General features: G+C 39.5%; 2 protein-coding genes across 4 annotated transcripts in view; both read left to right on the top strand.

The window, feature by feature from the left end:
- ZBTB38 (zinc finger and BTB domain containing 38) overlaps window positions 1-12,840 on the top strand; it is a 134,261-nt gene that overhangs the window by 41,486 nt on the left and 79,935 nt on the right. The gene's annotated exons all lie outside the window — the stretch shown is intronic.
- On the top strand, window positions 8,173-8,636 carry LOC129506941 (60S ribosomal protein L35a-like). The gene has a single exon (XM_055321010.1). It carries the CDS (start codon window positions 8,258-8,260, stop codon window positions 8,588-8,590), a length of 333 nt encoding a protein of 110 aa, XP_055176985.1. The 5' UTR covers window positions 8,173-8,257; the 3' UTR covers window positions 8,591-8,636.

Here is a 12,840-nt window from a genome sequence, read left to right on the forward strand (position 1 = left end):
AAAAGGGAGGCTAAGTTCTTTTATTCATCTGAAAGACAGTGGTAAAAACTCTGTGAAGGAGGAAAGGATGCATAATACCAGTCTGTGTCCAACAATGACCATCCACTTGAATGGGAAAATTAAACACAAACCTGTGAGATACACCCTAACACCCATTTTACTTATCCCATCACCTCCCTTTCCTCTGGTAACCATCAGTTTGTTCTCTGTAATTAAGTCTTTTTTTTTTTTATTTCTCTCTCTCCTCTTTTCCCCTTTATTTGTTTTGTTTCTCAAATTCCACATTTGAGTAAAATCATACGGTATTTGTCTTTCTTTGACTTATTTTGCTTAGCATAATAGTCTTTAGCTCCATCTATGTTGTTGCAAACAGCAAGATTTCATTCTTTTTTATGCTGAATAATATTCCACTGTATATATCTACATCATCTTTTTCCAGTCATCAGTTGATAGGCACTTGAAATGTTTCCATATCTTTGCTATTACAAATAATGCTGCTATAAACAAAGGGGTGCGTATATCCCATTGAATTAGTATTTTTGTATTCCTTCAGTAAATACCCAGTAGTGCAATTGCTGGTTCATGGCATAGTTCTATCTTTGACTTCTTGAGGAACCTCCATACTGTTTTTCACACTGGCTGCACCAGTTTGTATTCCCACCAACAGTGTAAGAGAGTTCCTTTTCTCTAATCCCCCAGCACCTGTTATTTCTTGTGTTGTTAGCCAGTCTAACAGGTGTGAGTTGATATCTCATCGTAGGTTTGATTTGCATTTCCCTGATGGTAAGTGATGAGGAACATATTTTCATGTGTCTTTTGGCCATCTGTTTGTCTTTGGAGAAATGTCTGTTTGTGTCTTCTGCCATTTTTAAATTGGATTATTTGTTTTGGGGGAGTTGCGTTGTATAAGTTCTTTATATATTTTGGGTATTTTTTAATATTTTGGGTATTTTTTTTAAAGATTTTTATTTATTTATTCATGAAAGACACAGAGGGAGAGAGGCAGAGAGAGAAGCAGGCTCCATGCAGGGAGCCTGACGTGGGTCTCGATCCTGGGACTCCAGGATCATGCCCTGGGCCAAAGGCAGACACTAAACCACTGAGCCACCCAGGGATCAGGGATCCCTATTTTGGGTATTTAACCCTTTGCCTTTTAGGTTTGTTGATTATTTGGATTTAGCAAGATTTTGTTTGTTAAATTTATAACTGTTTTATGAGGTAACTTAAATGCACAAGAGGATTTGACATTAAAGTTGTAAATGTTGTTTGTTTTAAATATTTAAGGGTATTTACTTAGTTCAACTTATGTAAGTGGTTATTTGTTAGAGGAATAGATTCTTTGTTGTTTTTAGGGGAATATAATCTTTTAAATTTTTAACTTAATGGAACATTAGTTCAAGGATGACAGAAAATAATTATTCTTATTTTCATACTTTTGAACTTATATACTTATTAATAAAAACTATGTTTATAGATGACTTTAAGTTTTCTAACTTAAACTTAAATGGACTGAATATTGATTCAGATACATGTTAATGTGTGAATTTCTTTCGGTGCTCCAAAATCTACTCTGGACATTAAAAACTCAATTGGTAGTATGATACCCAACTCATCTAGGTTTTCTGGGGACTACTTTGGTTTCAAAACTGAGAAACTTGGCCAACTGGGGCAGTAAGTCACCGTTATTGGCAGACAGTCCTCTGACCTTCTCAACAGCCCTGTGGCAACCTGATGTGAAATCTGTGTACAGTGTTATTATTCTCATTAACAGAGGCAGCAACTGGGCTCAGAGAAGTTAACATGGCTTGGCCAAGGCCACAGTTTGTTTTATAATTTATCTACCTTTCTCATGTCCTTTTTCTATTTAATGTGATTGGTTGATTTATTTCTGAGGTCTTTCTTCCCTCTCCAGTAGAGAATTTGGTTTCTTCTTTCTAGAATAAATGATTTTTATTTTCACCTGCATGAGCCACAGTCTGGAATTAACTTCAGCAGTAAACCCTACAAATTCCTTTTTAGAGAAATTCAGGAGGTTGACTTAGGCTTTGTAAGATGAGTAGAAATAAAGGTTATGAAGATGTTCAGGGCATGGATTACTATTCATTTTAAAAATCATTTTGCTAATTATTTAAAATATGTTACTACATATTAAATTTTTTTAAAGATTTATTTTTATTTATTTATGATAGACATAGAGAGAGAGAGACAGGCAGAGACACAGGCAGAGGGAGAAGCAGGCTCCATGCCGGGAGCCCGATGCGGGACTCGATCCCAGGACCCCAGGATTGCGCCCTGGGCCAAAGGCAGGCACGAAACCACTGAGCCACCCAGGGATCCCCTATTAACTTTTTAATAATAGTTTTATTGGGATATAATTTACACACCACATAAGTCATTCATTTATGCTCTTAACCACTATTCTTAGACTCAGGGAAATCCAAATTAAAGCAAAAGTGATATGATGAGCGCCAGGTGTGGTATGTAAGTGTTGAATCACTAAATTGTATACCTGAAACCAATATTAGACTGTATGTTAACTTACTGGAATTTAAATAAAAACTAAACAAAAAAAGTGATATGACATATATTCTACTTCTCTTCAAAAAAAAAAAAAAAAACAAAAGTGAAATGCCAATTTTTACCCACCAGATTAGTAAAATATAAAAACCCACAAAAGTTTTTTTTTTAACTTTTATTTATTTATGATAGTCACAGAGAGAAAGAGAGAGAGGCAGAGACACAGGCAGAGGGAGAAGCAGGCTCCATGCAGGGAGCCCAATGTGGGACTTGATCCCGGGTCTCCAGGATCGCGCCCTGGGCCAAAGGCAGGCGCCAAACCGCTGCGCCACCCAGGGATCCCCCCACAAAAGTTTTAATATCCCATGAGGATAAAGCTGTGAGATAATGTTTAGTCTCAGATATTAATGGTTGGAGTATGACTGGCTTCACCTTATTTTTGAAAATGATCTGAAAATATCCATTAAAATATAAAAGAAACAAAAATGGAAACCATAATTTCACTTTGGACAATTTATTTCATAGAAATAAAAGTATGAATGGATAAGAATATGGATATTTATCACAACATTCTCTAATGACAAAACAAACACCTGGAAAAACTTTGTCCATCAAAAGGGAATGATTGAACAACATATGATTGGCCATACCAAGAATGAGTTACATTACTCTCACCCAAACTTCAATCAATATTATACCATTAAAACATTTTTATTTGAGTTGACTCTAGGGTTCTACAGGAAAACAGAATTAATAGGATATTTAATATATATATGTAATAGAATTAATAGGATTATACCATATGTACATATATATACACACACATATATATTAATAGGACACAAATATATCATAGATGAATAGGATATACACAGAAAGAGAATATTCATTATGAGGAATTGGCTTACATGATTATGGAGGCTGTGCAGTCACATGCTCTATCATCTGCAAGCACTAGACCCAGGAAAGCCTGTGGTATAGTCCTGAGAATGAGGAGAGATTATGGTGTCTCAGTCTCAAGGCAGGAGAATGCCAGTGACCCACCTGAGGAGTGAGGCCAAATGTCCCCTGCCTCTGCCTTTTTGTTCTATCTATGCCCTCAACAGATTGTATGATGTTCACCCACCCTGGAGAAGGCCATCTGCTTTACTCAATCTAAAGATTCAAATGCTAATCTCATCCAGAAATATTCTCACAGATATACCCAAAAATTAGCATTTAACCAAATATCCAGGTACTCCTTGATCCAGTCAAGTTGACACATAAAATCAATTAGTACACATGTATTTGTTATAAAATGAAGTTTTATAGCACCACAGTTGACAGAAAATCAGTATTACTTGCTATGCCTAGAAATATCTGTAATAAATACAAAGACAATAAAAGGATGTTATTCATTCCTAGTTATATAGCATGGCCTACCAAAGATTCTAATCCTGAGCTCAGCTCTCTACAAAAGAGTGGAATATCAAGTGTCAGAGAAATATTAAAGACACACACCACATGAGTCAGTGTCATTTAAATTTAATGTCCTATCAGCTCCTTGGAGCCCACAGTACTAATTGTTCCAAATTTCTGTAAACATATAGGAGATTTTTATTGAATCTGAAGAGATAGTCACAATTTATTAAATTTTTTAAAAAGCAAGTTGTAATGTGTGTTAGTCCAACTTTTGTATAATAAGCAAAGTCAAAAGAAACTTTTGCATGCTGATTGCTGCTTGTTTTGGTGTGCATGTGGAGAAGTGGATGAACATTTTAGAAAAAGGGCAGCCCGGGTGGCTTGGCAGTTTAGCGCTACCTTAGGCCCAGGGTGTGATCCTGGAGACCTGGGATCGAGTCCCGCGGCGGGCTCCCTGCGTGGAGCCTGCTTCTCCCTCTGCCTGTGTCTCTGCCCCTCTCTCTCTCTCTCTCTCTCTCTCTCTCTCTCTCGTGAATAAATTTTAAAAAAATAAATAAATACATAACCATAGGAAATGATAAGTCAAAAATGATCTAAATTTGGATTTTAATATAGTCCCACCTAATAAACCACCAAGGCTGTTAACATTGATTAGGAGAAAGAATGATGAAAAGTCTTTTAAGTCTTTTACTATATTGCTTTTAATTATGGGCTTGTATTACTTTTGACTTTTTTCACAATTCTAATTAATAAAAGCATTCTAAAAGAAATGAAAAGAAAGAGACCATGTAGCCCGAGCCACCAAAAGCTGTGAATAAGCTGCAAATCCTTGGTTATATGTCAGTTATATCTCAATAAAGTGGGGGGCAGGGGGTAGAGGGGAAAAGGTACAAGTCCTTGGGTAAATCACGCACCATTTCTCCAATCCACCTCAGTGCTATTGACATTTGGGTTCAAATAATTAAGGTGTTTAAGTAACTCGTAAGAACAGAGCAGTAACAGCCCTCCAGGTGGTCTGTCCATTTGGACAAGGATGGAACACTTTCATCCCATGGATAAAGTTCCATCAGTAGTTAAGGACTTGGGGGCATTGAGGCCTTTTCCTCAGTTGTGAGGGGTAGTCTTGTGTATTGTAGGATGTTTGGCAGCGTCCCTGGTTTCTACCTAGTGATGACAGGAGCATCGCCCACCCCTAGTCAAATGAAAGCCAGAAATGTCCACAGAAGTTGCCACATGTTGCCTGGAGGCAGAGTCACCCCTGGTTGAGAACCCCTGCTCTAGTTCTCAATTTCTCATTAGTAATGAGATACGCTTTGAACCAAGTGTTCTCTGAGTTCCCTCGAAGCTCTGACATTGTTTGACTTCATCAACTTTGAATCTACCACGGTTTCCAGAAGCTGTTTTCCTCTAGAGCCACTAGAGGGGACACTCTGCAACAGTAAGGATAGAACAGAGCACTTGGGCAACTTTGTTTTCTTCTCCTTGTGGACTTTGTTGTCTCTGATTCGAAGGGCCTGGCCTTTAATACATTGGCTTTGATGTCGAGAGTGATAACCCTTACCCACAAGGCATGTTGAGCTGTTTGTCTTGTGCTCCGTGCCATAAAAGTCAGCATTTTTGGATATGGTAGCAGAGAGCAAAGTGTTCTTTGCTTTTTAAACATTCAGGCAGTCAGGTGAATAATAGTACTAAAAAGAAGTTATTTGTCTCCATGAGGAAAGCCCGTGGGATGACCAGGCTAGGAGGGGAAAGATTCAGTTCTCTTCCTGGTCCTGCCACATCCAGTCTGTGTGATGTTGGCTGAGTCTCTTAACCTTTCTGGTTCTGTATAGCAGCTGAGGAGATAAGCTGAGAGGTTAAGGTCACACATGGAGTTAAATGGTCAAGCAAGGGTTTGGATCTGACCTGTCAACTTCGTGGGATAGTTGTGCAAACCAAAGGAGATGGTGTATGTGAACGAGTTTCGAAGAACAGAAAACCCTGTACAAGTTCAGGGTGTGGATTTGCAGGTATTAGGAGAACAAGAGGTGATGACTACAGGTAGCATGAGGGGTAGTGCATGAGGGAATGGCGCAAGGGTAACTCCATGGAGGTAACAGAAATAATCCTCCATCAAGTGTTATAAATTATAGAAAAGAGATCTCAATGCCCCCAAGTCTTTCATTACCACTGGAGCTTCATCCCTGGGACTTAGGTGTTCTATCCTCATCCAAATGGACAGACCCCTTGGAGGAGTGTTACTTTATGCTCTTATGAGTTGCTTAAACACCCTAATGAAAACGAAACATCTATTCCAACATAATTTTTTTAACTTTTTTTTTTAAACTCTGAACCACGGTAACAAATGGTAACAAATGTATTTCACATAGAGACACACAGCTCACACACTATTATAAAATTGAAACAAAAGTCTTGCAACATACTTTAATTTTTCTGTTCTGTTTTATTTTGTCACTTGAAACTACTGCTGCATCTGACCCAATAAATGGTACTGAACTGCAGTTTTAAAAACACTGTTCTAGGAATCCCTGGGTGGCGCAGTGGTTTGGCGCCTGCCTTTGGCCCAAGGCGCGATCCTGGAGACCCGGGATCGAATCCCACGTCAGGCTCCCGGTGCATGGAGCCTGCTTCTCCCTCTGCCTATGTCTCTGCCTCTCTCTCTCTCTGTGACTATCATAAATAAATAAAATAAAAATAAAATAAAATAAAAACACCGTTCTAGAGGTTTTTATGGGAGGATAGCATCATAGAGCTGGGCTGAGGAAACAGGAGATAAGACCTCCAAACATTATGCAGGGAGCCTCAACGATGAATTTTTTACAATTTTATAGGGGCTGGTTCTTTGAGGAATGACTCAGGAAGAGGGAAGAAAAAGCAATAATAACAAATTCATCTAAATGAATAAGGATGGGCTACTGAGCAGTAGCATCCCCACTGGATTCTCAGAGGTCATGATTTAAACTCCACAATATTAACATAAAGTACAGATGGACATAATTTAGCCACCACCATAACAAAAATAAAAACCCAGGGGTACCTGGGTCGATTAAGCATCTGCCTTCAACTCAGGTCCTAACCCCAGGTTCCTGGGATCGTGCCCATGTTGGGGCTCCCTGCTTGGGGGGAATCTGCTTCTCTTTCTCCCTCTATTTCTCCCTGGTCATGTTCTCTCTCACTCACTCTCTCTCTCTCTCTCAAATAAATAAATAAATAAATAAATAAATAAATAAATAAAATCTTTAAAAAACAAAAACCCAGTGTTTATTCAGCCCTTATTATATATTAGACATTACGGTGAGCACTTTATATGAGTGGTGATGTACATGAAGTTTGAGAGTTCCCTGGTTTTGTTTTCTTCCTGCACACTGAAAAAAAATGCTGGCTTTGCCTGTCCAGTTTCTTCTCCTCGCCTATCAGAAGAACAGGACAGATGCAGAAGAATTAGAGGCACATTGGTTAGAGTGGGAGAAAAAGCTTTCTAGGGAGTTTGGACAACTATGGAGCATAAGGGGTTTGGATAGGATAGGAAAAAGGATGCTAAGAAGGATTACTGGGAACTCTGTATGGTGCTTGAGAAATTCAAGTATTAAATATGAGTTAATTTGAAATTACTTTTGGTGACTGGACTGGATTTCTTAGATTGTAATATGACCCTGAGACTGGCCCATGTGGGTCATGGTCTCAATAGGGTTACTTAAGCAGGGTTGAGCATCTGCTTTTGGCTCAAGGCCTGATCCCAGGGTCCAGGGGTCAAGTCCTTGCAGGGAGCCTACCTATGTCTCTGCCTCTCTCTCTCTGTGTCTCTCATGAATAAATAAATAAAATCTTTAAAAAAACATAAGGTTACATAAGCATTATCTTACTTAATCTGCATAACAAACCCAGCAGGTGTTATTAATTATTTTTCAGATTTTTTTTAAAAAAAGGAGGTTGACTTTAAGTAACTTTAAAGTCATACAGTTAATAAATGCAGAGCCAGCACTGAAACTTAGGTTTTTCAACCCCCAAAGTACAAGCTCTTAACAAGTCCGTGAGTAAAGATTATTTCCAATACAGGTAATATCAATTAAGAATAAAATAGAATAAGATTTAACAAAAGGAATGTAAGACTTGTACACCAAAAACAATAAAATATTGTTGAAAGAAATTATAGATCTAAATATATGGTAAGGCTTTCCCAGGTTCATGGATCACAAGACTTACTATTGTTGAAATATGAATACCTCCCAAACTTGTCTACAGGTAGAACACAATCTCTGTCAAAATCCCAGCTGGGCTCTTTCTGCCATCTTGGAGCCTGTGGAGGCCTGCTGGGAACAGGACTCCTAAAGCGACGACTATGTCTGGAAGGCTTTGGTCCAAGGCCATTTTTGCCGGCTATAAACGGGGTCTCCGGAACCAGAGGGAGCACTCAGCTCTACTTAAGATCGAAGGTGTTTATGCTCGAGATGAAACTGAGTTCTATCTCGGCAAGCGGTGTGCTTATGTCTACAAAGCAAAGAACAACACAGTAACTCCTGGTGGCAAACCAAACAAAACCAGAGTAATCTGGGGAAAAGTAACTCGTGCTCATGGAAACAGCGGCATGGTTCGTGCCAAATTCCGAAGCAACCTTCCTGCGAAAGCCATGGGCCACAGAATCCGCGTGATGCTGTACCCCTCAAGGATTTAAACTTATGAAAAGTAAATAAATAAAGGTGTAGATTTGTTCTCTTGTATTTTTGTTAAAAAAAAAAAATCCCAGCTGGATTTTCTGCAGGAATTGAGAAGATAATCCTAGAAATCAAATAGAAATTGCAAAGGATTCAAAATGGCCAAAATAATCTTGAAAAAGCACAAGATCGAAGCTGTAGTAATCAAAACAGTGTGGCGCTGGCACAAGAACGAACATCTAGATCCGTGGAATAGAATTAAGAGTCGAGAAATAAACAAATATTTATAGTCAGTTGATTTTTAACAAAGGAGTCAAGATAATTCCATGGGGGGAAAGAATGGACTGTTTTGGAAAAGAAGGTGTTTTTTTGTTTTGTTTTGTTTTGTTTTTTTGTTTGTTTTTAATTTTAGAATAGTTTTAGTTGTCCAGAGTTCTTATGATAGTCTTTCCAACAAATGGTTCTGAATATCCATATGAAAAGAATGACTGTGGAACCCTACCTTATACCATAACAATTAACTTAAAGTGGATCATAGGCCTAAATGTAAGAACTGAAACTATAAATCTATTAGAAGAAAACTTAGGTATAAATCTTTATGACCTTGGGTTAGGCAATAATTTCTCAGATATGATACCAAAAGCACAAGTAATATAAGAGAAGATTGATAACTTGGACTTTATCAACATTAAAAACCTTTCTCCTTCAAAGAATATCATAAAGAAAGTGAAATGACAATGCACAAAGAGGGCGATAATATTTGTGAGACATATATCTGATAAGGGATTTGTATCCAGAATGTATAAAGACTCAACAATAAAAAGAAAAATAATCCAATTTAAAAATGGACAAAGGATTTGAACAAACAGTTACCCAAAGAAGACATACAAATGACTAGGAAGTTCATGAAAAGATGCTCAACATCATTAGTTACTAGGGAGATGCAAATCAAAAGCAAAATGAGATAGCACATGACACCCACTGGGATAGCTAGAAACAAAAAGATAGACAAGAGTGTTGTGAGGATGTGGAGAAATCGGAACTCTCACACATCACTGGTGGGAATGTAAAATGGTGTACTTTGGAAAACAGTTTAACAGCTCCTCAAAACATTAAACATAGGGTACTTGCTTTGGCAGCACATACACCAAAATGGTAAACATAGAATCACCTAATGACCCAATCCAGCAGTTCCACTCCTTGGTATCTACCCAAGAGACATGAAAATATATGTCCACAGAAAAATTTGTACTCGAATGTTCATGGCAACATGACTCGTAGCAGTCAAAAATGGAGACAACTCAAATGTTCATCAATGATATAAACAAAATGTGGTACATCCACACAATAGAATAATACTTGGGCATAAAAAGGAATAAAGTACAGGGGTGCCTTGCTGGCTCAGTTGGTGGAACATGCAACGCTTGATCTCAGAACGGTGGATTCAAGCCCCATGATGGGCAGAGAGCTTCTTAAAAATTTTTAAATAATAAAATAAATAAACTTAAAAAAATTAAGTACGGATACATTCCACAACATAGATAAACTTTGATAATATTATGCTATGTGAAAGAAGCCAGACACAAAGGCCACATAATATGTGATCAATTTATATGAAATGGCCAGAAGATGCAAATCTAAAGAGACAGAATGGCCAGAAGATGCCAATCTAGAGATACAGAAGATTAATGTTTGCCTAGGACGGGAGGGAGGGGTGGTGCACAAGTGAGGAGTGACTACTAATAGGCACATAGTTTCTTTTTGGGGTGATAAAAAGCTTCTAAAATGAGATTACAGGTCCCACAATTCTGTAAATATACTAAAATCCATTAACATGTACACTTTAAGTGAGTTAACCTTATGGTATGTAAATCGTATCTTAATAAATTGTGTTTCTAAAAAGTGAATGAGAGGAGAGAAATTGGAGGCAGCAAGTATAGACCAGTCTTCCAAGGAATTCCTTGAACCCACAAAGGTTTAATTAATTTATTTTTTATTATTTATTTTTTAATTACCAGCGTATAACCACATTTGTTGTAACAAAGGGTTCTCCAGATGGGGTAGAGTTTAGAGGGTGTCATTGTACTTACTTCTCTGTGTCCAAACAATGTAGATGTTTTGTCCAATTCTGATTTGATCCTCACCCTTAGAAGCAACCTCAGAACACGTAGTACAAGGCTCTTCATCCCACGCAAGCTTACTCAACATTTCGCCTTCTTTCCTTTCCTTTTCTCTTCACGTTATCTTGGTCCCACAAGGTGGATGCAAAAATAATCAGCCTCTCTTCGTCTTATTAGAGACATAACTACCTGTGTGTGTGAAGCAAGCAAGGCCACCAGGCCTTTGGGGAAGCAGAGTAGGGAGGTGCCCAGAGGCATTTTCTGCAGAGAGACAAGGAAAGAATAAACAAGCCTTCTGCCAAAAATGCCTGGAACTTAAAGCGCTTTACTCAGCTCAAGGTCAGGCTCTGTGTGGACATTGACAGTGACCCTGATCAGTTGTTTCTGCAATGAAAAGCATGTGGCTTTCTCTCTCCTGAAATTCACCCTCACTAATTCCGCCTTCCTGGGGAGTCAGACCTTAGAACACAAATGTCATTCCTCAGAGTGGCAACTGGCAGAGCTCCCAAGAACAAGGCAACGACACAATGTCCCCAGCTATCAGAGGCATTGATCTCCTGAGCCCAGGAGAGGGGTCTCATGACCAGGTGGGAAAGCAAACTGTGGAGTGGCATGATTGCGGAGGCCAGTTATGACTCCCTCTTCCGTCCCGCAAGGGGCTGGAAATTCCTGGCATTTGTCTCCTTCTTGGAATGAGATATTGACTCTAGGAGAATCATGGAAAAGTACAAGCCATGGATCATAAACCCTAGGAGGAGGAGGTACCTCCAAGATCATCTTTATCCTGGGCCCAGATACCCCCATAAGCAGATGTTCTTCTTGCCAGGCCTCCTCATCTTGGCTCAAACACAGCCACTGACAAGACTCTCCTCTGTCTCAGAAAGGCAGCTGCTGCCTGATAAGGCAGTGCTGAGGGCAGTGACTGCCACTGTCAGGTCCAGCTCTGTTCCTGTCACCTCCAGTCCCTCCTCATACTTGAAACACACCATTGTTCTAACTCCTACTCTAGCTCTTGGAGTCTCTGAGAGCTATCTTATCTTTCTTTCCTTTGGTCTTCTTGCCTGTCCCAGACTTGGGCCATTAGCTGCACTGACCCCACATGTTCACCCATGAGTCCAGGGAGCAATAGTCTCTCTGAGGTACTCAATCCAGTGTTCTCTCACATCCTGCATCCACCACACACCACCAGACCTCCCTGGTTTTGTCTTCCCATCCCAGCTTCTCACCCCCACTTGGACCTGACAACGAACATGCCCTCCTGACCACACTGGGTGTCCCACCAAGACTTAGACTTTGTGCTGACCCATCAAAAGGACATGAGGCCCACTCCTCTAGACAGATCATCCCTAATTGCTCCATTACTTCCTTGTCCAATTGGTTTCAGGCCCCATCATTACCCTTATCTTTGCTTACTTGAATAGGCTGCCCTTGGTCATTATTCACACGTTCACCTCAGCCACTCACCATGGTGGTTCAGAACACAGGATTTGAGATCAAATGATCCAATTTCTGCCATGAACTAGCTGTGAGACTTTAGAGTCCTAATCCCTGAGCATCCATTTTCTCATCTATAGATTTGGGAATAATAACAGTACCTCACCTCATAGCTTTGTCACGATAGTAATAAATGAAATAATCTTTGTAAAGCACGTAGCACAGAGGCTCAACCATACACTGCAAGTATTTAGCGTATATTTTTTATTATTTTATTTTAAAATGATCATCTAAATATATCAAAATACATTCATCATGTATTTACTGAGTCTCATACCGGCACCATACTGGGATATAAATACCGCTCTTAAAGAACAGTGCCATCTTAAATCTAGGAGGTGCAAGGTCGCACACTGGGACTCGTAGAGCAAGGAGCTGAGGCCCAGGGCCATTGCACAAAGGCACTGACCGCTGAGTACTGCCCCAGGATGTGATGAGAACACTTCCATCTTTGCACACGACTTTTAGTACCACTTGATTCCCTGGGTAAGGCAGCACCACAGGAGATAGGGGGATGCCAGAGGGAGAGGTGAGAAATCCCCAGAGAAACACCCTCTTCTGCTTCTCTCTTTGACAGAGAGTGACCAGGCCTCTGCCATGCAGGAGGGTGACGTCCCTGGGGAAGGCCTTGCTGAATCTGCCTGGGACTGTTCCGG

Source organism: Nyctereutes procyonoides, unplaced genomic scaffold, assembly GCF_905146905.1.
Source record: "Nyctereutes procyonoides isolate TBG_1078 unplaced genomic scaffold, NYPRO_anot_genome, whole genome shotgun sequence".
NCBI lineage: Eukaryota > Metazoa > Chordata > Mammalia > Carnivora > Canidae > Nyctereutes > Nyctereutes procyonoides.